Source organism: Plasmopara halstedii (genome assembly GCF_900000015.1).
Source record: "Plasmopara halstedii genome assembly, contig: Scaffold_474, whole genome shotgun sequence".
Taxonomy (NCBI): Eukaryota; Oomycota; class Peronosporomycetes; order Peronosporales; family Peronosporaceae; genus Plasmopara; species Plasmopara halstedii.
In genome coordinates, this window is record NW_020187394.1 from 19,074 (window position 1) to 45,335 (window position 26,262).

At 42.7% G+C, this 26,262-nt stretch overlaps 10 protein-coding genes across 10 annotated transcripts; 6 read left to right on the forward strand and 4 right to left on the reverse strand.

Annotated features, from left to right (window-relative positions):
* Nucleotides 1-4: 4 nt before the first annotated feature.
* Nucleotides 5-965, forward strand: PHALS_10486 (RxLR-like protein; the record flags this gene model as incomplete). Its single annotated transcript, XM_024725918.1, has 2 exons — nt 5-284; nt 352-965. 2 exons carry the CDS (start codon nt 5-7, stop codon nt 963-965), a joined length of 894 nt encoding a protein of 297 aa, XP_024576646.1.
* Nucleotides 966-1,047: 82 nt separating this feature from the next.
* Nucleotides 1,048-3,606, reverse strand: PHALS_10487 (Ubiquitin-associated/translation elongation factor EF1B, N-terminal, eukaryote; the record flags this gene model as incomplete). Its single annotated transcript, XM_024725919.1, has 6 exons — nt 1,048-1,467; nt 1,527-1,888; nt 1,945-2,637; nt 2,726-3,194; nt 3,269-3,354; nt 3,435-3,606. The coding sequence occupies 6 exons, from the start codon at nt 3,604-3,606 to the stop codon at nt 1,048-1,050; spliced, it is 2,202 nt and encodes a 733-aa protein (XP_024576647.1).
* Nucleotides 3,607-3,789: 183 nt separating this feature from the next.
* PHALS_10488 (5-3 exoribonuclease 3-like) lies at nt 3,790-6,798 on the forward strand (the record flags this gene model as incomplete). The annotated part of the gene is made up of 2 exons (XM_024725920.1): nt 3,790-6,186; nt 6,295-6,798. The coding sequence occupies 2 exons, from the start codon at nt 3,790-3,792 to the stop codon at nt 6,796-6,798; spliced, it is 2,901 nt and encodes a 966-aa protein (XP_024576648.1).
* A 131-nt stretch (nt 6,799-6,929) lies between these two features.
* PHALS_10489 (uncharacterized protein) lies at nt 6,930-7,790 on the forward strand (the record flags this gene model as incomplete). The annotated part of the gene is made up of 1 exon (XM_024725921.1): nt 6,930-7,790. One exon carries the CDS (start codon nt 6,930-6,932, stop codon nt 7,788-7,790), a length of 861 nt encoding a protein of 286 aa, XP_024576649.1.
* On the reverse strand, nt 7,790-10,316 carry PHALS_15436 (uncharacterized protein). The gene has a single exon (XM_036407434.1). The coding sequence runs from the start codon at nt 9,696-9,698 to the stop codon at nt 9,495-9,497; it is 204 nt and encodes a 67-aa protein (XP_036263137.1). The 5' UTR covers nt 9,699-10,316; the 3' UTR covers nt 7,790-9,494.
* A 7-nt stretch (nt 10,317-10,323) lies between these two features.
* On the forward strand, nt 10,324-11,643 carry PHALS_10490 (short chain; the record flags this gene model as incomplete). Its single annotated transcript, XM_024725923.1, has 1 exon — nt 10,324-11,643. One exon carries the CDS (start codon nt 10,324-10,326, stop codon nt 11,641-11,643), a length of 1,320 nt encoding a protein of 439 aa, XP_024576651.1.
* An 85-nt stretch (nt 11,644-11,728) lies between these two features.
* Nucleotides 11,729-14,347, reverse strand: PHALS_10491 (dead deah box rna; the record flags this gene model as incomplete). Its single annotated transcript, XM_024725924.1, has 1 exon — nt 11,729-14,347. The coding sequence occupies one exon, from the start codon at nt 14,345-14,347 to the stop codon at nt 11,729-11,731; it is 2,619 nt and encodes an 872-aa protein (XP_024576652.1).
* A 2,760-nt stretch (nt 14,348-17,107) lies between these two features.
* Nucleotides 17,108-19,549, forward strand: PHALS_10492 (cyclin-y-like protein; the record flags this gene model as incomplete). The annotated part of the gene is made up of 1 exon (XM_024725925.1): nt 17,108-19,549. The coding sequence occupies one exon, from the start codon at nt 17,108-17,110 to the stop codon at nt 19,547-19,549; it is 2,442 nt and encodes an 813-aa protein (XP_024576653.1).
* A 202-nt stretch (nt 19,550-19,751) lies between these two features.
* Nucleotides 19,752-21,796, reverse strand: PHALS_10493 (nek protein kinase; the record flags this gene model as incomplete). The annotated part of the gene is made up of 2 exons (XM_024725927.1): nt 19,752-20,426; nt 20,483-21,796. 2 exons carry the CDS (start codon nt 21,794-21,796, stop codon nt 19,752-19,754), a joined length of 1,989 nt encoding a protein of 662 aa, XP_024576654.1.
* Nucleotides 21,797-21,963: 167 nt separating this feature from the next.
* Nucleotides 21,964-26,181, forward strand: PHALS_10494 (Leucine-rich repeat protein; the record flags this gene model as incomplete). Its single annotated transcript, XM_024725928.1, has 1 exon — nt 21,964-26,181. The coding sequence occupies one exon, from the start codon at nt 21,964-21,966 to the stop codon at nt 26,179-26,181; it is 4,218 nt and encodes a 1,405-aa protein (XP_024576655.1).
* Nucleotides 26,182-26,262: the final 81 nt, after the last annotated feature.

A 26,262-nucleotide genomic window follows, 5' to 3' on the forward strand; every position in this document is an offset into this window, starting at 1 on the left:
TCTCATGCGTTTACTAGTGTTGTTCCCCGCACTGTTAAGTTGCTTACCTTCAAGCACAGCCGACTCATCTACACACTGCGTCAAGTGGCGTGCTACCTCTAATTGTGATCCGCATGGCATACACGAGCCACAAAACGACGCATCGTGTTCAAAACGCATCGCCTCAGGCCTGTCGGGTTTCTGTGAGTGTGAAGACCGTCGCCGCGTGCGTGAGGTTGATTGCAATCACCATGAATTTACTTGCGAAGAAGCGTGTGCTATGGACTCGTCTGCTGAGCTTAAATGTATGATCGACAGTTCATTTGATCGTAAGATCATAACTATTGACACTTTTGTTTTCGTTTATTACAGATCCGCAGGGTTTTGAGCACGTAACGTGCGGTAGCTCCATCAAATTGGTACATGAGGCTAGTCGCTATCGTCTACACTCGCATGAGATCACTTACGGTAGTGGAAGCGGCCAGCAATCGGTTACTGCACACATGGCTCGTAATGACGTCAACAGCTATTGGCTCGTCAAAGAAGGAGATGGTGCGCCAGTGTGTCAAGTTGGAAAGCCTATACAATGTGGAGCTATCATTCGTCTGGAACACATGCAAACACGACGCAATTTACACTCGCATATGTTCAAAGCGCCGCTCACATCGCACCATTTAGAAGTAAGCGCGTTTGGAGTGGCAGGAGAAGGGGACAGAATGGACTCATGGGTCGTCGAGTGTCAGGAGAACCAACAGTGCTCGGCTGAAGGTCAATGCGAAGACGACGGATTATGGAAACGCGGAGAGCTGGTGCGTCTACGTCATCGATCGACAAACCACCTTTTATCCACGAGTTCTTCTATTCGATTTGATGACAGCAATTGTCCAAATTGCCCGATCAATGGTCAACAAGAAGTGAGTGCTACTGCCATGCGTGAAGGTGATACACTCTGGTTTGCTGCAGAAGGTATCTATGTGACGGAATGATTAAACATGTTAGACGCCAAGAGCATATCAGACCTATTCACAGTTCGTTAATTACGTCTGTATGTTTAAATCAATGCTCACTTCATTCGATGACTTCAAAACCATCATTTTCCAGATCGAATTTTGTCGTTTCATCACATTCAAGAAATACTGGAGGTACTCCCCCCTGGTTTGTAGGCATTTCGTATAGAGCCTTCGTCAACGTTTCCACTTCTTCCACTACTTTTCGTACAAAAGTGCATAAATTATCTCGGGACTTCGTAACATTTTGAGCACAGCAAGCCACTACATCGTGCGAACGTAGCTCAATGTCCAGCCTATTAGCAAGCTCGAGCATGTACGACCTAGCTGCTTCCTTATACCATCGAATCGATTTTCCTTCGAGTGTTAAGAGCTGGGTTAGAATATCACGAATATAAGCCTTTCCATGTATTTGATCTATTGTCGACTGAAGCAATGTCTTCAGGTTTAGCGCACTTGATTCAGAACATATCATGTAAGACTTTCAACAAAGCACATTGGTAAGCGTTTTATAGAAACTTGCAATATGATCCCACGTACAGTCGGAAATACGGCCATGAATTTGGTGGAGCACGCAAGCTTTTCTTTTTCTAGTGTCTTAACTCGCTTCTCTTCTTCCCGTTTCGACTGTTCCGACTGTATAGATGCTCGATTCAGGTCTTCATTAAACTGTCTTTCTTCAATTTTTGAAATGATCCAGACCATACAAGCATCAGGATCGTTGCCAAACTTTTCCACACTAGCCTCAGCATCTACCCGTGCAAAGCCCATTCCGATTAAACGGTCGATCGTAAGGCTATTTCGAGGACGGTCACAGCGTCGCACCTTGCGTAGATCACTCTTGGGTGATGGAATATTTTCGTCCGAGTCAGACGAAAACGCATCTGGCTCCACCGTCTCGTCTACATAGAACACACACTTAGACTAGCAATCATTTACACCAAGAAAGCACACGCACCGCTGCTGCTGATATCGTCTCTTTCGTCAGAAAGATATAAAGTTTTCGTTTTTTTGCTAGCTTTGTCATCGATTGAGTCATTTGACGCCACAGAGTGTTTACGACTTCTTCGACGCTTTATACATTTTTTCACAGAGCTGTGTGGTTGTGCTGCATCGAGTGCTGCTTCAGCTACTGTTAGCTTTTCAGAAGTTGACGCTGCATCTCTTCCCATGGCGGCTGAAGGCATGATAGCAACTTGTCTAGGCGATATCGATGGCTTGTTTAATGACTCTATTGCTAGTGTTGGTCGATGGACTGCTGGCGACACAAGTTCAATTTTGCATGGGATTGATGACAATGATTCGAGTCTTGGGGAGTTTGAATCCATTTCCAGTGTTGAAGGAACGACGGTCTCTCCTAGCGATATCGTAGGTTTTCTCTGTGGATTTGTTAATGGTTTAGCCGTAAGAGACGGTAAGAAATGGTCTGTAGTTTTCGACGCAGCGTTCTCTGAGGGGGCCATCAGAGCAGTATCATTCGACCGAGCGGAATGTGATATCAATAATGTGCTAGGCCTCTTTGCATCCGAAGTGGGAGCTTCACAATTCGACGATGTCTTGATAGGTGGTCTAGACGTTGCGCTTAGTGAAGCGTGTAAAAAATCTGTCGAAGGTACTGAAATTTCTAGCTGTACATCTGCAACGACACGTTCTAACCCATACAAACAGCGCAGTCAAAAATTAGACGTCTCGTTAACAATAAAAAGACAATATTCATCAACTTTGAACTCTCATGATACCTTGAGAAGCGACATTTGCCAGATCAGACTTTTGTAGTAATGTTGGATGAAGCGACGATGGTTTACTGGCCATGCACTCGGATGTCAACTCGACGTCGATTACAGACACCAAAGCTTTTTCTTCTGCTTTGTTAGGGTTCACATCTATCGCTTGAAGTCCGATGCGATGTATCCTACCCGTGCTATCGTATTTTGGGTCAGCACGATCCGGAACACAAGCAGCTGCAGAGTAAATCTCATCACTATGTCGCTGCAATGCCAGTGCTTTGGCAGCAGACTTTACAGGACGTCTTGGCATTGACTGCTGAGTTAAAGCATCTCTTGGGACTACTAACGCCGAACCAGGTGCCGCAATAGCTCTTCCAGACGGAGCAGCACCTGGTAGTTTTAACAATTGCTCAACTCTCGAGCAAGTCGTCGTTTTCGATGTAAATGTCGGCTTCCCTACAATCTCAAGCGTAATTCTTGTCTACACAGCATTCCATCAATCGTTCAACTTTATCAAGTGAATACTGTAAACTTATGATCAAAACATCTGCACACCTGACCGACATTACGGAAGTAATTGGCAACCTGCGCAACTGTCAGGCCACCTACTGGCGTGTCATTCACAGAGCGCAGCACATATCCTACCACAGAGACAAACGACTGATCGTGAATGCTTTGCACTTTATTAACACCAACTATGTAGCGCCACTCGCATCAAAACCTTTGCGAACGCCAGCGCGATCAGCAGGTGAGTTGGCAAAGACACTGGATACTACCGTGTACTTAAGCCCAAGAACTGAACATTTTTGAGCCAAAGACATTCCAAATGAATGTTCACCGTCGAGTAGTGTCAGAAGCACATGAAGTTGGCGATGTGGCAAACTGCCTTCCATGACGCAAGAATGACTTTTATTCAGGTGTCTATTATCATCGCAAAGGATAGTGTATTGTACATCAAGTTCCATGGCATTGGTAGTGTGACCCACATCCGACTGTTCTGTTTTGCCATTCGATTTGTTTTAATTTTCCTTTCCCTAAAAAGGGACCGTTCTACGAGATCTGGAAGAGATTCAATTATGGGTGTGCCAGCCTTTTATCGCTGGGTACAAGAGAAGTACCCAAAATGTGTTGTAGATTGTATTGAAAGTCGTGCTGTTGAGCTTGAGGGTGAACGTCATTTTGAGCTTACGGATACGACAGGCCCCAATCCAAATGGTTTTGAAGTCGACAATTTGTACGTCGATATGAATGGCCTCATCCATCCATGTGCGCATCCAGAGGATGGTGAAGCACCAAAAACTGAGGAAGAGATGTATCGACGTGTTATGGCTTATGTAGATCGTCTCGTGGCTGCTGTGCGTCCGCGTCGTCTATTGTACCTTGCAATTGATGGCGTAGCTCCTCGAGCTAAGATGAATCAGCAGCGTGCACGACGCTTTCGTGCAGCACAAGAAGCTGAACAACGCATGGAAGTTGAAAAAGAAGCACTTGAATACATGGCTGCACTGGGTCATAAGATTCCTGCAACGCAGGAGAAGGCATGGGACTCGAATGTGATCACACCAGGAACTAAATTTATGGCCAAGTTGGCTAAGCATTTGCGTTTTTACATCCGAGATCGTGTTAATAATAATACTGCTTGGAAAAGTATTAAGATTATATTATCCGATGCAGGCGTGCCTGGAGAGGGAGAACACAAGCTTATGGAGTACGTTCGCGTTCAGCGATCACAGCCTGGTTACGACCCGAATCAGCACCATGTCCTTCATGGTCTTGATGCTGATCTTATCATGCTAGGATTGGCTACTCATGAAGTAAAGTTTTCGATTTTACGTGAGGAAGTGCTTTTTGGCAAGCAAAAGTATGAACGAGAGCGTCAAAAGGAACAGCAAATGGTCCTGGATGCAAATGGTACGACACTTAGTAAACGAAAGCGTGGTGAGTTTGGCGAACACGATTCTGACTTGATTGCATCGGATCTTAAACAATTGCAATTCCTCCATATTGCTACACTGCGTGAATACCTGCGTGTGGAATTTGAACCACTAGCGACTGTGCTACCGTTTCCGTACGACTTTGAGCGTGTAATTGACGATTTTGTATTTCTTTGTTTTTTTGTGGGAAATGATTTTCTACCACATCTGCCATCGCTGGACATTCGAGACGGTGCTTTGGACTTCTTGATCTTGATTTATGCGAAATTATTACCTGCAATGGGTGGCTATCTCACAGACGGAGGTCATGTGAATCTCTCGCGTGTAGATGTGATTTTGGCGGAAGTAGGACAAGTGGAAGACGTGATATTTCAGCGTCGCTCTCTTAAACAAGCTGAGAATGAGAGGAGACGAAAGTCGCGTTTGTCGAATGAAAAGAGAGATCAAATTGCTGCTTCTGCAGCCAAAGACTCAGCTGTTGAGATTTTGAAGAAGCGCCGGATTGATAAAGATATTATTGCGGGTGATAAAAAGTATGGTGGCATGACTCCGGAAGAGGCAATAAAAGCGCGAGTAAAAGAGAGTGTGGAGATGAAACTCGAGCAGTACCGCGAAGAGGTCCAAGATGTTGTGCGTCTCGGCGAACCTGGTTGGAAGACTCGATATTATAGTGACAAGCTGAAAGCTGACGATATAGAAGTCGGTGGCGGTCGTGAGCGTGTTTTCCACGCGTATATTGAAGGATTGTGCTGGGTTATGCGGTACTACTACTCGGGCTGTGCCTCGTGGCAGTGGTTTTATCCATTTCATTATGCTCCGTTTGCATCCGATTTGCGAAACATCGACCGCTTTCAGATAAAATTCGAAAAAGGTCTTCCGTTTCATCCGTTTGAGCAGCTTATGGGTGTATTTCCCTCAGGTAGTTCACATGCTATTCCAAAGCCATATCGTTGGTTAATGTCTGATCCTGAGTCGCCTATTCTTGACTTTTACCCGAAAGAAATTCCAGTTGATCCAAATGGCAAGGCAATGCCTTGGCTTTGGGTAGTTCTACTACCATTTATTGATGAATCTCGGTTACTAAATGCCATGATAGAGCCAAATCAGAAGTTGACAGCAGCAGAGAAGAAGCGAAATGCACGGTTTGGCAAAGAAGTTGTCTTTTTTCATTCTAAGTGTCTCGTTGCGAAACATCCTCCAACTACAGAGCTTGCGGAGGTTCCGATAGACCCGAAAATTGCGCAGTCGTTAAATGGAACGCTCGTTTATGTAGATGCCTTATACTTTCCAATTGGCGGGATCGTGCCGAGCCCGGAAAAAGCTCAAAGGCATTTAGTTGATATTCCAAACAATCAATGCTACAGTTTTCAGTACCGTTTACCACCCACACTGCCGCACGTGTCCAGAATACTAGATGGTGCACGAATTCCTAGTCCTACACTGATTACTGAAAACGACAAACGGATTACTATTCCATTCTTCGGCAAAGCCAACATTAACATTGTCGACCTGGCTGGTGATGCTTTTAATCATACAAATGTACGTCAAAATTACATGACGCGCCGCGAAGGTCCAAATAGTGGATTTGGTGGCCGTGGCGATCGTGGCGGTCGTGGCGGTCGTGGAGGTCGTGGCTATGGTAGTCAGCAAAGCTACCACCAAAGTTATCAGCGTCTTGGAAACAACAATTTGAGTTTGGATCGGTATGGTGGCCCGCCTCAGCAGCAATATAATCAGTACATGACCAATGGATATGGCAATTGGGGCTCACAGGAGCCGCGAAATAAGCGCGGTCAGTACGGTGATTCGATACATCAATACGACGGAGGTCAGTCGTCATATGGTCGTCCAAACTCTGATTTTCGTAGCGGAGGCTATAACAGTCACGGTGGCCGTGGACACCAGGGAAGTCATAGATATAATGGAACAGGTGGCCGAGATGGACATGGAGTGTCAGCTCAGTCGGCGTTTGAAGGCACCTTTCAAGTAGCACAAACGTATCAATCAACCCATATAAGATTTTCTACTCCTGCAGCTCCGGTGCCACGAGGATTAGAGGCTCTTAAGGCTGGCTTACGCAGCATGCATCAGCAACGTCAGAATCACTCGAATGGTCCACCTGGAGCTGACGCCGGCCGTTATGATCGTTAAGGAACTCACACCCTGATAGTTTGAGTCTGATGGACAAATGTTAGGAAATTCTTATATTTGTTATAGCATGTTCTAATTTTTCATTTAACGAGAATTATCATCACATTTTGCTTATCACGAAGATAGAATCGATGGATGAAGAGGAAAAGCTCGAGCCAATGCCACCACCTCCGGCACCTAAAGCCCATCCTATAGCTCTACTACCTTCAACTCAGCCGCAAAAGCCTCATAATGTAGTTTTTGATGACAATGAGCATCTGATACCGCAGTCTCCTCCCATTCCCCATACACATCCACTCGTAGCGCTAAGAGATGAAAGCGCGCGAAATGTCAAGCTTCAGCGCGAGGAAGGCGATAATATGACTCGTCAAAGTAAAAGTCGTCATCATACAATCATAACTGGCAAACGGTTAGATCCAACTCTCTTAAATCGCGATCGAATTAAGGCGTTGACGGAACAACACGAAGAAGAGTGTGAACCTAGTGCGAATCCCTTAGCACATGAAACGGAGCATTCAAGTCAAGCTATTGCGTTGCAATTTCAACAAGAATTAGAGACGATGGAGACAATGCCAATACCGATATCACTAGAAAGAGAAGAGCGAAATTTGGCAGCTACTGAAGCCAGTGACAGACGTCGCGAACTGGCTCAAGCTGCTGAAAAAGTGGAAATAGAGAGGAAGGAAGGAAGTGGTAGTGCGTTGATGCGTGCTAGTGAGAGAAAAGTCAAGAAGCAATTAAATGCCAAGTGGGTTCAGTCTCGAGAGGATCCAGCGAATCGCCCAAAGGGGCCATTGGAACGTCCAGAAGAGCAAGAGTTGAGAGAGACGCTGTTTCGGACGACAGCACGAGATTTGCTGCGGCCGGGAATTCTGTTTGACGAATCAGACGCAATTAAGAACTCGACATTTCGTCAATTGAACAAGATACAGCTACCCGTGGTAACACATGGTATAGTTGGTCTGGAGGGCTCTTACTTCGAAATTGCCTAAGCCTGGCAACTGCATTAAATGAGCATAACGGTATTTATGACGGTGAGATGTTCTAATCAGTAATTTAAGACCGTTTTCACAAAGACTCTTTCGCCAAGGTTTCCTGTGAGTTCAAGGTCTTCCTACTCAAATGATACGCTGGAATGGCCTCGATAAAGAGCTATCTTACGCATGGCAATAGTGAGAACAAATTGTATAACAAAATGAGCAGCGGTAATTAGGTTATGCTCCAAGAAATACTTTATTCATCTCTGAAACCCCTCCAGCTGTGAGAGCATTACGTCTTGCTGTTTTGCTTGATACGTTGTATGTCTAGTATAATTATATATCTAGTGTGATTTACCACGAAACTTGATCACCTTAAACCACAGGTAACATCCTTAACTTGGAGCAAAGTTCAAAGTTATCAAAGAGAAGCGCTGTGAAGAAGATTCATGATGAGTACTGGCATGGTCGAGAGTGATAGATCTCCAAGAGCTCAAAATTGAATGTGGCGGTGCGAACAAAGGGGCGCCAGTTGGATTTGAGAATGTAAATAGTGCAGGCGACTTGGGCACACGACGCACGACAACTGGCTCGTATTTTTTGAATATATATGCAGTCTCATAGAGCTTGAAGCGTCAGCAAACGATTGCGACAACTACAACACCGGCTCTACATGAGTCTGGTTAGGTTGCAACGTCTTCTTGGTGATCTACACGTTGGCGGCGAAGATAACGATGCAGCTCTCATCTATCGAGACAATCAAGACTGCATCGAATTGAACAAGAATCCTGTTTATCACGCACAAATATAATTGCCTTGAAGCACCTTGACATTTATGGTGGTAGTTGTCTAAGCGTCTTGACAGAAGCTTATCAACGTCGCTCTACTTAAAAACATTCATAGTTACTTATGATCATGATCGTCGTCACCACGTACTTATTGGCACAAGAATGTCATTGCACACTGCAGAGTCTAGACCAGCGTTTACTTTGCATTTGTGATACTCGTTATTGACCTTGGACGTTTGCTTCTCTACTTTTCACTATTCCACCGTGTCATCAATCCATTTGACTTTGATCGTCTTGATCAATTTACCATATGATGGATTTTCAAGCCGTCGATTCCAAAGTTCTGCATCAATTTTGCTTAGTAAGACAAATTTCCAACGTCTGTACTGATATGTATCAGCGTAACTTGTCTTTAGCCAGCTGCTACAGGTATATTTGTACAATCATTGCAGCTCATTAGCACTCTCATTCCATGTGCCACCGCGACTGTGATTGATAACAAGTTCTTAAACATCTAAGGCATTCTCCAAAGCTACATTAATGCATCAATCCACGCGATCCACGCATCTTTATCTTTCTGTAACTAAATTTCTACTTCCTTGCGCCCCTTTTGGCGATTAAGATACTGCACAGCGTCTTCGTTTCTGTAGTGCGCAAATTTGGTGATCCTTCCACATATGCGCTAAGGCACCACTGTCCATGGCTGTCATATCTTTCGCTGCGTTCAATGCGAGATTTGACCGGCCTGAGTAAGTAACCTGTGCGCTTACATCTGTACAGCGGTCTGTTCAGCCTTACTACACTCTATATTGCTTTTTAGTTCATCGCACGTGCTGTTTCTTCTTTAGCGCTTTCACGTCTTTTTTGCACACAAATTATTGCGATGGATTCCTCTATTCGCACTGGATTCACTTGATGCGCTTTTCAGCTATCAGGTTTTTGAGGAGGTCAGCATATCAAAAGCTTGTGGTATACATGCGAACGCCTGAAGTTTTTTATCGTAAATCGCAGTAAGACTTTGTATCATAACAGCGCATATGGCTTCCTTACTCGAAATGCACGCGGCGTTTTTTATCAAGAGGTGTTTTCCTTTCATCTCGTGTTCCTTGATGGAAACATTTGATAGGACATACATAAGCACGAAAGTTGAAAACAATCGCTGTGCCTTGGTCCTCGAGACCAGGTCATGATTTACATGTTCTAACTAAACAGCGCGTAGCTGGAGGATGCTGAAGCTGCTATCTGGCCTCATAACCGGTCAAAAGATAAGGGCGCTGGAAATAGCAGAAAAATGATTGAGGCCGGAATGCAAAAAGATGTGAAAAGCATATTATGTTCTTTCGTCTTTTCCAGCGTTTCTGTAGTATGCGCCTTATCCAGTGGCAGCAAGTTCCATTTGATACAATGCACGGAAGCGATTTCCTAGTGCGAGGGTGGAATTATACTCCAAGCAAGGTGATGCATTAAATTTTTTGCTGCGTCGTATGTGGTCAAAAACTTAGTGGGGTAGGATAAGTACTAAAGTTTCCTCTGTGCAAAATGCACCAAAGCAACAGAACCACTTCTGCTGTATAACGTGCAGACGTAGGCTGGGTACCCACAGCATCAGTAACTTCTCGTTGCCATGCATTCCGTAGTCTAGTCGATAGTATTCTACTCGCGTACGTGATTGCAAGCTTCGTCAGATAACTCAAATGTTGATCATGTGCTGTATACACTCATCTCATCCAATAGAATACGTCATACGATTCTACGTCAAAATGGTGCAATGGATGACTGTATCGCAGAAGTTTGACCTCATTCAGAAGCATCGACAGAATCCTTCGTTACCCACACGCAAACTTGCGCTATGGGCTCATGAGACATTTAATTTACCGACTGTTCCTACTGTAGCAACCGTCTCACGTGTCTTAAAATCCGCCAAGGATATTGAAGATAAACAGCGTCATGGTATCACACGAAAAGGCCACGGTGTCTCCTGTCCTGAGCTCGACATGGCGCTTAGACTTTACGTGGAAAATTGTGCACAAAATCACGTTCATTTGACTCGTCGAATTTTAGTGGAGAAAGCGCGCGAAATTCTTGAAACGATTCCGAACGCACCAGTGCTGAGTCTATCAGCTGGTTGGCTCACGAGCTTCATACGACGCCATGGAATGGGATTGCGACCGCGTTCTATGCAGACAGATGGACTGGGTGGAGATACTGGGATTCAGAATGAGATATTGATGTCCACAAGGGCTCAAAACGCTGCTTTGTCGCGGTCGATTGGACGCAAAAGTCGGATCGGTACTTCGAAACGTGCGCGTCCGACACAATTAGGACTCAGTGCAACGCCGATCTCCACATTGACAAATGAATTGCCCTTTCCAGTTTATACAGGACCGAATAGAACGGTTCTCATCACTGGCGCTGACAATAAAACTGGAGTGGCGTTTGTACGATTCTACATACAAGAAGGTTGGAATGTCATTGCTGCATGTCCTGAAGGCGATAAATGTGTGAAATTGACGCAATTATCGCCAGCAAGAATTATAGCTATGGATCCAGGTGATCATGAGTCGGTAGTGAAAGGTGCGGAGATGGTAAAAGACGTCCCAATTGATTTATTAATTAACAATGCCCGACTTTTCATCAAAGGATACCTACATTCATCGACGCCAGAAGATTGTATTCGTCAGTACCAAGTGAATGCATTAGGACCATTTCTTGTAGCACGTGCATTGCTCCAGAATCTACGACTTGGCGTGCGTAATCGTGGTATGGCATTTGTAGTAAATATCTCATCACGAGTTGGCAGCATTCGAGATAACGTGACTGGAGGCTCCTACGGCTTTCGAGCTTCCATCACTGCACTTCACATGTTTACAAAAACGTTGGTTGCTGACTTTTTACCGCACAAGATTGGCTGCGTATTATTACATTCGGGTGTTGACGATAAACCTGTCGAACTGCCGAGATCGGCTGATGTGTGGCCTGAAGAAAGTGTCGCTAGAATGGCGCAAATTATCGCACGCTCGAGATTGGGAGAACCACTTCAACTGCGTCACTTTGGCAACGGAGACATTATCGATTGGTAAGAAGTAGCAGAATGTCAAAACAAAGCACTGGTCGTTTTTAATCAGCAGTATCACGAAACAAAGCTCAAGTCTATAATGTGATTCACTACCGTCTTTTAATGATGACTTTGCTTCTAGTAGGAGCACCATGGCTCTTACCCTTGATATTGCCTTTTCCACGCTTCGATTTGACACCTGAAGTGACTTTAATGCCACGCGAGCGAGCTTTACGCTTTTCTTCCTTCCGTATCTTGCCTTCACTTAATAATTCGTCTTTAGCATGCTTATTTACACTACTTCGACTGGCCATTGCAGCACTTCGTGGCTTCCTGCCATTACGGTAATCGAGTTTCTGTGTCTTATCGCTTTCATCCTGCTCCACACCACCACCTGCCACACGCTTGTGCTGCTTTTGCTGCCACTTGCGATACACTTCACCCACTTGCTGTTTCTTTCGTACGCTCACTCCACTTTCATTGCGTCGTTTTAAAGTACCATGACTCGTAAGCTCTCCAGCAGTCGTCTTAACAAACTTTTTCTTACGAACATCCCAGTGAAGAATCCGTCGCTTTTTATTCATTTCAATCGCTTCATCGGGGTTGACATCCAAAATGGCCTCTTCAAGACGTGCTTCCGCAAATGCATTCACTTTTCCACCATCTGCATTCGTAGCTAAGAAACCCTCAGTTGTATAATCTTTATCCTTCATGTAGTTGATATAATTATCGTCATCTTTAAACGATGAGCGTCCACTCACGTCAGCATCTTGCTCAGACGCAGTGTTGCTTGAGCTCTGCTCTTTCGTAGCTGCAAGCTGCTTCATCACATCCTCTTCCTTCTCACCAGCTGCCACACGCTTTTTTAGTTGTTTGCGCTCATGCTTAGATAAGAAATACGTTTTCTTCTTCTGTGCTTTCACAGCTTCTTCTGAATCTCCTTCATTGTTCAATTCAGACTTTTTCACTTTTTCCGAATTATAACTCTCCTTCTCTTCAGCTTCAGCATTCTGTGCACTCGACTCTTCCTTTGCTTTCATCTTGTCATCTAACTTTGTCGTCTCCGTAGCAATGATCTTACCATGCAGCTTGCGTTTCTTAACCATCATTTGAACACCCGGTGACGAGCGTTTGGCTGACGAGTGAGAACCCACAGCAATCTCAAAAATCGTTTGCGGTGGACGAAATGTCTGTAGTGAGTCAATGTAAGCAGCTTTGTCGGCCTTACTCTTGTCAAGCACATACTCTTGTTGAAATAAAGGATGCACCTTCTTCACTGCAAGCTCTTTACCACGACGAATCGAGTTTTTAGACGGATCAGCGCGTGTTCGCGCGTACGCTTTGTACGCATTTTCACATACTTTTACCAGTGGTGCTACTTGTGGGTGGCTACGAAGAGTCTCTTGGATAGCTTCATTCTCTTGATCAATCAACTCGTTTGGAAATGCACCATAATGAACGTCTTCCACACGCATTGTGCTCAGGGTGTAAGGCTTAAACCCGGAACATTCTTCTGGTGAAGAGTCTTCAAGACGACGTCCGATGTACAAATGCAAATCAACCATAAATGGCGTCTCATCTGGATCAACAAAGCTAAAAGCCGTACCAGTGCGACCAGCACGAGCTGCACGACCGACACGATGCACAAATAGCTTCGCAGTTGGTGGAAACGAGTAGTTCAGTACATTGTTCAGCAATGGAATATCAATACCACGTGCAGCCACATCCGTCACAATCAACAAATTTGTCTTTTTTGCCCGAAATTTACCCAAATTAATTTTCCGTGAAGCTTGATCCATGTCGCCATACGCACAAGACGCTTCAATATGATTTGCAGCAAGTAAAGCATGCAGAAATTCAACATGATGACGTGTAGCTGCAAATACAATCGTTTGATCTCCTTTCGGTAAAAATTCGCGAACCATATACAAAAACAACGCCGGTTTGTCTAATGATCGCACTGTAAAGAACGCCATTTTTAAGTTTTCCGAAATTTTATTCTCCACATCAAGACGAATGAGTTCTGGCTCACTCAAACCAGCACGTGCGAATTGTACCAGCGCTTTTGGAAGCGTCGCAGAGAACAGCAATGTCTGTCGACTGGTTGGCATATTTTTTAAAATTTCTTGTAATTGTTCAGCAAAGCCCATTTCAAAGATTCGATCAGCTTCGTCAAAAACGACATATTCAACAGCTTTAAGATTAAAATCGGGAATCTCTTGTAAAAGATGCATGAGACGACCAGGTGTAGCAATCAATATATCCGGATTGGCGGCAATGGCTTCAAATTGTTGGTCCATACCTTCTCCACCTACAATTAATGCCATTTTCAGCGTTGTAAACTTGGAAAGTAATTTAGCAAAGCGCAAGGTCTGCACAGCTAATTCGCGCGTCGGTGATAGAACGACAGCACGCACTCCAATCTTTGTCGAATGTTCCTTTAGTTTTTCAACCATTGGAATTAAAAAAGCAGCAGTTTTACCAGATCCTGTACGAGCCATGGCCACACAATCTTTTCCCGACAAGACAATTGGCAACGATTTACGTTGAATGGGTGTCGGAACCTTATACCCCATGGCCATAACACCACGAAACACTAATGGACTTAATCCAAGATGTTGAAAACCGCCTACACCCGCACCTTTTCCATTACTCTTGCCATGTATGGTACCTACATCAGCATTTCCTCCTTTCTTCTTGCCTTTCTTGAGCAGATCATCACCAGCCATCGGAATAGAATGAAAAGCACTGGAAGGCAGACAATGGAACCTAAGATAGAGTGGGCCACGCTAAAGACAATTACAAATAGTTAAAATATTATTAGTGATAGCTTAGTCTATTATATGCCCAGCTCGCGAGAATTCACGCTTGGTTAGCTTCTTGTTGGTCAATTGCTAATGAAAGCTTAGTCACTCACACTTTGAAACCTCATGGGGAGTTGAGGTCTCACTTCGGCATATTTTTCTAGTGCTCTTGCCGTTTATGACTTATTACTCCCCATCGGGGTCTCATCAAGAGAAAAAACAGGGTCATCTAGTGCAAAGCGCTTCTTACTGAAACGTAGTGCATGACCTTAATCCAAGTTTAAGATTAGGTTGGTAGCGTTAACAGCTGTCTCATAGAGATGCGCGTGGTTGTTGGCAGCAAGTGACGAACTTTTACGCTTGACGCCACATCATGACAGTCGATTGAGAAGCTGTTAGACATGTGAGGCGACAAATTCCCCCAGCCAGTGCGTTGTGCTCTTTAGCACTTTTGCTAGCACTTGTATATTCTGACAAGAGGATTAGTATCTCCGTGATATCATCAATCAAGAAATAAGGTCGGGTAGATTGCTCCTTAGAATTCTTGTGGTTGGCAGTCCATTGTTCTTGCTGCTGCTGTTGGAGAAGAAGCATTAGAATATAAACTCCAACACCTTGATGAATTAGTAACTTACTTCACTTAGAATTCTGATTGTTGGTTTGAATTGCTCGCTGACGGCGCATGCTTCAAGAACCTACGACAATATTTTGGTCGTGAAGCATTGTTGATACATAAAGTATGACTAGAAGTTACCACGATGGGTTGCTTTAAGGTGTATATAATTCCATGGGCTAAGGGTGAGTACAAGACATTTGTCGATGCGATTCACTTCGATGACTAAGACGAGATGTGATGCTAATTCTATCATGTTTCGTATTTTCAATTTTAGTTATTCGCATGGAACGTACTCGATGATCGGATGAAGCACATTGTTCCATTTGAATTGCAATGATAGCGCGCCCTGCTTATTTATCATTGGCAGCGAAGGCAATCATGGAATCCTGTTATCAATTTAGTTCCGTCGATGAAGTTCTTGCATCATTGCAGACAAAAAAATTGAAAGCTTTAGGCTGCAAGATTGTGCTTCTGGCAAGTGCTGTATGATAGCACTTGAAGGAAGCTTTCTCTTGCCATCACGCAACATGGTCCATTAAATGCACCGTCCGAGATATAAATTGGTGTTGTATATACCGTTATCGGAGACTTTTCTGGCAATTGATGGTGTGCTTTTCTTTGATGAGTGTGCTTCATAAGAACAATTTTTATTAAACAAAATGCAGCATGGCTTCAAACTTCAGCAACATTTGTTATGATTAAGAGCACTTTAATCATAGACAAAGTAAAGTATATTGTTTCTCAATACTCAACAAGGGATCAATGCATTACTTGTACAAAGCATTGCTTAAAAGCTATTGCTTAAAAAGAACACGATTCGATGCGTCCTTTAAGGATTTGCTGAGGACATTAAACGTTGAATTGTGATTGTCGATATCTACTTACTCCTAAGCTTAAATTCAAGTAAGAGCGAGATTTCGTTCATGCGATCACGCACGTTTCTTTACGCTGAGGCTCTAATATGCCCAAAATGTAGTTGGAATGATTTAAAACTGCGAATCCTTATGTAACAATGCAGTAGTACGTTGTGCATGGACGTAGTGAAGATATTGTGCATAATTTCAAACAAAACATTGAGCAGGAAGGAGAACAAGACTAATAATTGATACGATACCATTTCAAATCGTCTATAGTAGCAAGCGAAGAGAAGTAAAGTTTTGTGAATACGAGTATTTCATATGGTATTCCAGTCGAATTAAACGTAAAGGCTCAAAATAAACTCCTCTTCGCTTTACTGTTCCAGTGTGTTCGTCGAATATATCATTCAAGAAGTGAGTTCACTTCTTCCTAATTGCTGTCCTGTTTGTTAAAGACTACTGATCTTGATTTCTGGACAATCGTTACGAGTCAATAATCAAAACCTTTGCTACTGATAACGCAATCATGCATCCAACAGCTATCATTAGTTCTCTATCTTGATGGTCGACAGCATTCGAACCGATTCTAATGCTACAGAATACGACAAGCCTCACTATTATAACAAGAAACAGATCTACCAAGTACAAAAGTCATGACTAGACTTAAATGTAAGTTTCAGTACTTTTCGACTTCAAACTTAAGGTAAAGCACGACCAACTGACTCGATCGCGTCTCGCGGTCTCCACTTTCTTCTTCGCCCGCTCTTTTCTTCTTGACATTAAAACGTCAGCACTTAAAGAATGACATTGGGATGGGGTGACCCCAAAAGATCAAAAACGTTCTACTGCTTTTACGGAGATCTCGTAGAATCATCTTCTGATACGTCTCTAATTTCTCTAATTTCTATACTTCCTTTCCCATCTGGTTCTTATAGTCAGGTGGATTGTCGGAAAAGGGGGAGATGCATTACATCCAGTTTCCTGAAAATCGGACAGGCAGTTTACGCCTGGTTCTGTTCCAATATCACTCATCGACCATCACTCTGAAACCGTGCCACGGAAGAAGAGAAACAAAGACTGGCGTGCATGAACAGTGTGCTGTCGCCTTTGCGGATGAACATGACAACGTCCACAGACCATAGAGACGCGACAATATCAAGCTCAAGTCAACCATCACGACGTTATTATAGAACGAGAGGGAGTAGTCACTCGATGGATATGCAGGATTCAAGAATGCAGGCTGTGGCACAGATGCAAATGCAACAGGACTCGATGGGGTACGATCGAGGGTACCCCCACAATAGACAGGAAAGTTGGAAACAAGGACAAGAATGTGGCATCTCACTTTCTCGTCCTAGGATAGAAAATCGAAGTAACCAGTTACAGTCTCGACAACCTAGGATGATACGAAATGACATGGTCGAACAACGTACGAACGGAGTAGTACGAGATGAGGAATTAGCAGGACGTCCTGCTATGATTTCAATGAATCAGGATGATGTACCATTTGATCTACGAATGGAACGATCTCGATCTCGTAGACCGACGGAGGAGTATCGTGGGAATAGTAGAAGTGGCTCATTCTATGGTACAGTGTCAAGTAATTGCCGCAGTCGACGACCAGGAAAATACTCAAGTGGTCAAAGTCGTCAACGATCAGCAACACAGTGTTCTAGTACCCAAATGGCTCAAGATGGAACTAGGATGCAAGTACCTGTACGTAACCAACCTGAAGGTCCTGTACGCTCGTCACTTCCTGTACGTACATCGAATGAAAATCCTGTACGTATGTCAGCTCCTGTACGTACATCGAATGAAAATCCTGTACGTTTGTCAGTTCCTGTGCGTACATCAAATGAAAATCCTGTACGCTCGTCACTTCCTGTACGTACATCGAATGAAACTATTGTACGTACATCAGTCCCTGTCCGTACATCATTTCCAGCTACTTCATCTGAAAGTGAACATGTGGCATGGCGTGTGGCACTTGACCCAAAAAGTAAAAAACCGTATTATTATCACCCAGTCACTCGTGAAACAACGTGGAAAAAACCCGCTGAACTTGTAGCTGCAGAAACCCGTGAAAAACGTCATTTCTTTTCTGTCATGGAAAATAACATTCGATTAAAATTACGTGATGGATATTATACACGTGATAGTGAGACATCAACATCAAGTCAAAGTACACCCGATACACTTCATAAACCACACGATCTTTCACCTCATCTTTCCACACGATCATGTGCTAGTACCGTGAGTTGCAATAGTACACGAAGTAGTTTTCAATCATTGACAAGTGGTTCAACACGTTCACTACCTGGTTCTGCACGTCAATTGTTATTTCATTCAACAAGATCATTACCGACAACACCAGAAGGTATGGGAATCATAACTTTACAACTTGATACACAAGAAGAAGAACCCGAAAGTGAACGACGTCCATCTCTTTTTCGAACTTTATCTTCATATGAAACACCAATTGTATCATTTTCAAGAAAAGGAAGTGATGGAATGGAAAGTGAAGCTCATGTTCGAATTATCCCATCACCGATTCAAGAACGTTTACGTCTTGCAGCCTTAGAACCAGAAATATCGGAATTAAAAGCTTATACACATGCTGTAAAAGGTAAGAAACAACAATCTTCATCTCAATTTCTTTCAAGTATCTTGACACATGGAAAAGAGGAACGAAATCAAGTCACAAGTGTCAAATCTCGTTTCTTACGTCGTGCTAATAGTACAAATTCCATTTATTTACGTATGGGAACAATGAATACACCAGATCAAGATGCTACTATTCAATGTGTTGCAACAGTTTTACGTGCCCATATGATGGAAGCACTTGATGATCCAATGCCATCCAATTCTCGTTTTCAAATCTTTGTTACTGCTCAAGATCGTCAACGATTAACGTCCATTACAACTGAAGTTGATACTGAAGCCACGACAATTGTTGATTTGGAAGATGAGGAAGTTGTTGTACCAACGTTAGTAGATATGACAACATTTATCAAGATGGTCTTAACTCGTGCTCAAATGGAAAGTGAATGTATTATCATGAGTCTTGTATATGTTGAACGATTGTTAAAAGCAACAAGTGGAATTCTACAATTACGTGGTGAAAATTGGCGTCGACTTGTCTTTTGTTCGATGGTCATGGCATCAAAAGTATGGGATGATTTAAGTATGACGAATGCTGATTTTTCAAAAATCTGGCCCGAAGTTTCATTAAAAGAGATGAATGAACTCGAACTTGTCTATCTCAGTGCTGTAGAATATAATGTTCGAGTGTCAGCTGTGTCGTATGCCAAGTATTATTTTCACTTACGTAGTCTTTGTGCTTCTATGAGTTTACTTGAAGCTTTTGATGAAAGTGTACCGTTAAATCTAGAAGGAGCACGAAAGATGCAAGTTTTATCTGAAGAATATCAAGAACGATCGAAATTAATGCCCGTTCCTCGTCGTCGTAGTGTGACGATTACAAGTGTTGAAAGTCAAGAACGAAATGGGGTTGACAATGAGTCGAGAAAGAGTTTGAAAGCATCACCTAGTGCAAGTTTAGAACAACTTGTCCAGATGCAAGTTCGTGTAGCAGGAGGCAGTTCAGGATCATTTCTCAAGCGCTTGTCTTCAAATCGAGCGTTCAAGCCATGAAGTGAATAGTGTTGAGTGTGTTTTTTTTTATATTGAGTCAAGTGGAGTAGGTTAGTTGTGCAGTTTGTTGTAGCTGTGAAAAAAGTAAATTGTATGGTGGAGATTGCTTTGAGAAGAGAAAGAAGACGATGTGTATGGAAGTGAGTATTGGAACCATTGCAATGAGTAACAATTCATATTGTCCAATGTCTTGTGTATTTCTTTAACGTAATGAAGTGATGTATGTGTGCATATAATGAAGCGTAGCTTGTGCTTCATCTTGATTCAAAGGTTCGAGAATATTTGATTGTAGACTCTTTTGAAGTGCTAGACGAAAACTTGGGTCTTGAAGAATAGAAACACGTAAAGATTCCAATGCTGATGAAGAAGAATAAGGAGGTGGAAGACTATTATCAATGTCTTCGATTAGATTTTCTTCCTCCTCTTCACTTGTAGTATCTTCATTAATCGCACTTTTTAGTTGTAAAACCATCCGTTCAAACTCAAGGTTTGCCATCATTGGTAACGATGTTGATTCTTGTTCGTCATGAGTTTCTAACGATTCGATCGTCTTGACATCTGGAAGTTGTTGGACAAGAAGAACTGAATCATCGAGTGGACAAGCTACAATTGGTTTTTTAGCTTGTACTTGACGTTTACGTTGAGATTCTACACGTTGTAATGAGGGTGTAGCAATCACACGAGATTGAATTGTCTTTGGTTTAGGATTTCGAGGTGAAGAGTGTTTCCTTGTTATTGGTGTCTTTCGACTCATTCGAAGAATCACTGGCTTCGGATATCCTCGAATCGCTGCTTGTCCTTGTTTTAAACCATTTACAATCTTTGAAGGAGCAGGAGGAGGAAGCTTTTTTACTAGTTCTTCTTTCTGTATTGCCCACTTAGAAGAGATAAACATTAGCACAGTAAATGAAAAAGATATTTCATTCCTCTCACCTTTGAATTAAAAGCAGCAATACGTTCCGAAACATTCGTTTGTTCAATTTCTTTCGGAATTACACTCGGTGGATCAGGAAGAGCTGCAATCGCTTCATTCGCTTGAACTTTACCTTTCATTAAACCATTCAATTGATGTACAGGCTTTGATTTCATACGCTGCTTTCCAACAATTCCATTCGGTTCTCGAAAACCTGGAACTGGACGACTACGTCGAAGTACAGCTTTGCGATTTGGATTCAAGAGAGCGCCACGACCAACTGGTGTATTACGAGGTTTCACTCGAGCATTTCGTAAAGGTTTCGAAGCTACAGGTTCGGCACGACGGACTTGATGAACATTTAAATGAGGTTTCGAATCACGAGAAGATATCTTTCGAAACACATGTTCACCATGTAAAACGGTATGATTCATTTCCAAAGCTAATGCATGAGCAGATAAAAACGTTTGAATTCGTGCTAAAACAAGCGGTCGACGAATCACTTGATTCACACTTGGACGTGCTCGAGGTTCTTTTTGAAGCATATCATTAATTAACAATTGAAGATCTTGTTGAATGCTAGTCAAGTGACCAAACACTCGAACGTGTGGTGTTGCTCCATGAATGATATTGTCAAATAATTGACGTTGACTTCGACCATCAAACACATGAGCAAACGATGCCATTTCAAATAAAACACATCCGAGACTCCAAACGTCTGCTTTAGCATTATATCGCTTGTTTAAACAAATTTCAGGTGCTGTATAATACGGTGTACCAATTGACGTTTGACAACTTGCTAACGTATGACTTAAAACGGTTGCAACGCCAAGATCGCCAAGCTTCACGACGCCAGTTTTTGTCAAGAAAATGTTAGCAGGTTTAACATCTCGATGTAAAATTTTACGATCATGAAGATGTTTCAAAGCTAAACAAACTTGAACGAAAAGACCTAAAAGTTCATCCGGTTCATAATATTTACGACGACGTTGACGTCGTACAAGATCTTGACTTAAGTCCCCACCATCAGCAAATTCTGTCACGATACAAAAGACTGTAGGACTTTGTTGTGCTCGTCCGACTGCAAGTGCGTGGGAAGGTTCTCGCTTAAGTAGAAAACTTTCTTTACACGCCACAATATTCGGATGATCCAACGCTGCAAGTAAACGAGCTTCACGTTGAGCAGTCACTTGATCACGAGGATCAAGTACAATCTCCTTGATCACTAATTGTTGTTTACTCGTCTCATTCTTAACATCAGTCTTACGAGTTGCCAAGTACGCACATCCATAACTTCCTTGTCCAATTTTGCGAACTTTCACGTATTTCTCCATCACACTAAGAGAAAGAAATGATGTGACTGAACTGGAAGAATCAAAAATAGAGAAGAAGAGAAACTATCGCATGTTGCTATTAATGAGTTTACGTCCTACATCACAAGTGATGAGTTCCTTTGAAAGTTACAGATCTTAAAGGTTTCCATTACTCTTAAAATCTACAGATGAATGATGACAGTCGTTTTCAAATCATGAGTTTGGAGATGAAAAGTTGTCAAGAAAACCTTCCACGTCTTGATATGGCACGTGAATATTTAGCTGCAGGAAAAAGTTATAAAGCTGCTCGAGATAAAATCGCTAGTGTTCATGAACAATATCGACAGATGCAGCAGATTCGACAAGAAGCATGTGAACGAGAACGACGAAATCAGAAGCTTGTAGCAACTTTTATGGAGACGCGACTGGCAACATGTGGAGTTCCGACATTAAACTCGATGAACGTGCGGATAGAGCGACAACGAGCCAAAGTTAACGATTGCAAACCACAGATTGACAATCGAAAGCTTATGCCTGGTCAAGCTCTTGATGTACGAATTCACTCAGCAATTCGTACATCGTATAGTTCACAAGACTTGAATTTAAAGTCTTTAGAACTTGTTCATCTTCCTTGCGATCTCATCTTTTCAACACTATTAATGCAGTTCGCACGTTTAATTCGAAGTGTGAATATCTCGCGCAATGCTTTGCACGAATTAGATGAAAACTTTATCTCTGCATTTCCTGAAATTGAGAGTTTCAATTGTAAAGAGAATGCATTGGTTCGACTCCCAACGGATGCATTGCGTCACTTGCGTTATTTACGTGTTTTAAACGTCTCTGGGAATCAACTTGACAATCTCTTGATTTCATTGCCAAATACGATGGAAAAATTGGATGCGTGTCGAAATCGATTGCATAATGTTGATAATTTACACACGTTAACAAGTCTTGTGACGCTTGATCTTAGCCATAATTACTTGCAGCTATTGCCTTGTGGTCTTCCAACACTTCATCACTTACAATCGCTTGATTTAAGTGGAAATCGTCTTGTCACGCTTGCAACGCGACCGGAATTACAGATACATGCCATGAAACGACAAGATCGTAAAGACACAAAGGAGATTCTAGAAGAAACACAAGATGCAGATCGATATTGGCGAATTGAATTGGATCCAATGACGAATGAAAAAGTATATTTTCATCGACTTACCAAACGCGTTACACGTGCTACACCAAAGTGTTTTCAATCGCCATTATCTGATCATCAATTAGCTCGGAATCAACAATCACAACACAATCGAGAAATACTGGAAAAGTTTCCACTTGGTTGGGAAATTCTGGTGCCTAGTCGGTCCGAAATGTCAACAGCATTGCAATTTGTGAATCACTGTACGAATGAAAAGTATTCAATTCTTCCCTCAGCTCTTGATCATTGGGAAGGACTGGAACACTTGCAGTTGCTCATTCTATCAAACAATGAACTCCCGGAACTTCCCGTTTCCATTGGAAAACTCAAGCGTTTAACACGTCTTGAAGTCGACAATAACAACTTGATGACTTTGCCTGATGAATTATTTGGTCTTGAAGCACTTGAATCCTTAAAGCTCAATTCGAATCAACTTACAACTCTCCCTTCTTCATTTACCAAACTCATTCATCTCATTGACGTTGACTTGAAACTTAATCGTCTTCGAGAAATACCATCAACTATTGGAAATCTTCAACACTTACGAATACTTGATGTCAGCTCGAATGCTCTTGAAGATTTACCACCTTCACTCTTAGAACTCAAACGACTTGAACATTTATACTTATCCGGTAATTTGCCGCTTTTAAATGCAGGTTTTACTTTCGAGTCGTTGCAATGTGGAGAGGTGACTTCCATTCAATGGCAATTGGAACAAAAGTTGGCAGCGGGAAGACACGGTAAGTTACCACCAGAACCTCAAGCTCGTTTAATTGGCATTGGAGCTGAATGCTGGAGCACGAATTTACATATCAATCGCGAGTTTATGCGAGCGATTGAACTTGCTAAAGATACGCACACGCTATCGTTTCATTGGCGAGGAATGGAAACGTTTGAACTCCCTAGTGTATTTTTCAATCTGATTCATTTACAAGAACTTCGACTCTCTGGTCAGAAACTGAATGTATTGCCAGCCCAATTTCATTGTTTTTCAAACTTGCGTCTGCTTGAGCTTCGTGAGAATAGAATGTGTATGATTGTCCCCCAAGTGTTTGGATCGAAACGATCACTTACATCTATAGGAATTGGTTCAAAGCTAGAACATCTCGATCTTCGCTATAATCGATTGGAACAATTACCCGAGACGCTCGAAAAGTGTGTAAGGTTGCAAGTCTTGCGGTTAAGTCATAACCTCCTCAATTCGCTTCCACAATCTATGCATGGACTCGCTCAGACGTTAGTAGATTTGCAATTAGCGCACAACCAGTTAACGAGTTCTCCACGAGCTTTGTCAGGATTGAAAGCACTCCAACGACTGGATTTATCTTTTAATCGACTTGAAACTCTTGAAATGGATTTCTCACACCTTTTACATCTTCAAGTGTTACGACTTAGTGGTAATCGATTGACAGAGTTACCCATGTCATTGAAAATGTCTCCAATTCAAGACCTTTCGTTCGCAGGCAACCATATTGTCGAGTTCCCACCAGTTGTGATCTATTTAGGTGCGACTTTAAAGCGATTAGACATGCAAACAAATCGCTTAGAACGGTTGCCATTGGAATTTGGAAAGGCACTTACGACACTCGCTGATATTGAAAGTGATGGCAATCCATTACGCTCACCTCCCGCTGAAATCATGCGTCTTGGAATAAAAGTCATATCGTCATACTTACACAAACGACAAGAACGGGTGGACGAATTAGTAGCATTGTTCAAAACTTTAGAACTTCGCTATGATCGTAAAGCTTTTCAAACGCCAATCGTTCAGCATCTCATACCTTTTCAATCAAGTCTTCGTTTCTTTACATCCGAGCATTTGAAAGCGATTGATCGTGCAGTCGATTACTACGTGAATGGATCGTTCTATCTTCCACCTTCTTTAAAACCCAAACCATTTTTCCGACGAGGGGTTGATCTCTGTTATGACATGGTTCTATTGACTCACTTTCAACTGGCTCAATGTCATCATCGCATAGTGTTAAACGAATTGCTGCAATTGCTTAGACTTATTCGTCACAAACGCTGGGCAGACAAGACCGAGTTCAGGTATGACTTGCAACGACCATGGGGACGTCGAGGCGAATTGGTTGGTGTCTATACGATCCGTCAGTCCTTACTCTTTCCAACTGATGATTCTCAAGCTCAGAAACGTCATGATGAACTACCGAGTGTCATTGACGTCATTAAAACACGGACTCAACGTGGGTTTCCATCTGAGCCGTTTCTTGCTAATAAACGGACGCTACAAGACGTTGAAAATGCTTTGAGAGAATTTGTAGGTCCGTACGGACCCGTTGGTATCATTCATGATAATGTACCACTGCGTTGTGCTTGTACGGATATGTTACGATATGGAAAAATGCATGATCCATGTCGACAACAAGGGTGGACGATTGTGTCGATTTTGTATACTGAAGACGAAAGTTTACGACGTGAAGTGGACGACAAGAATGTACGAGAAGCTCATGGTGATCTTCTACCAGGTATCCAAACGTTTCTAGACACATCTGAAGGTCAGAAACACTTGCGTCAAGAAGTGAAACGAATCAAAGAAATGATACGAAAACAAATTCAGACGATTCAAAAGCAGCTGAAAGAACATCGTACAGAATTGAAGCTGCTTGTACGACGGTACAAGCGTCGAGAACGAGAGTCTAAGACGAAAGCCGAAGTAAAGAGGAAATTTGTGCGACGAGAGAAGCTTGAGATAGCCAAAGCTCGCGTACGGGAAGACGAAATGGAGCTTAAGCGTGAAAAGGTACGACGGCGTCAAGATCATACTGCGTTTCGACGTGAAGTCGAACAATTGATGCTGGAAGAAGCAAGCACCACTGCACGACAACAAGTGATTCGACAACAACGTGACAAAGCCATTGCAATGGGTTGGCGTCGTCCATGGGACGGTATGGATGGACGGGCATTTGAACAGTACAAATTGGAGATCTATAGGCATCAAACTGGAGGTATAAATCGAGAAGGAGACAACAACGTTTCAAAAGGTGAGGCGGATAGTGATGATAATAGCGAAATCAGCGACGTATCGTTCGAAGGGTATGATGATTTTGTCTTTCGAAGAAGTCAAGAAGATGAACGCGAATCAAATGACGCTGCTTTTATCGAGCAAGAAGAGGCTGATACCGATCCAGATGACTCTGACGAATTGAGCTCAGAAGAAGAATCGGAAAGCCTTGAGTCTGAAGACAGCAATCTATAAAAAATTTCGATAAAAGAGAAATTTAAAACGCATGGACACAAGCTGAAAATCGAAAGTACCGATTGGAACAGCAAAGCCAGA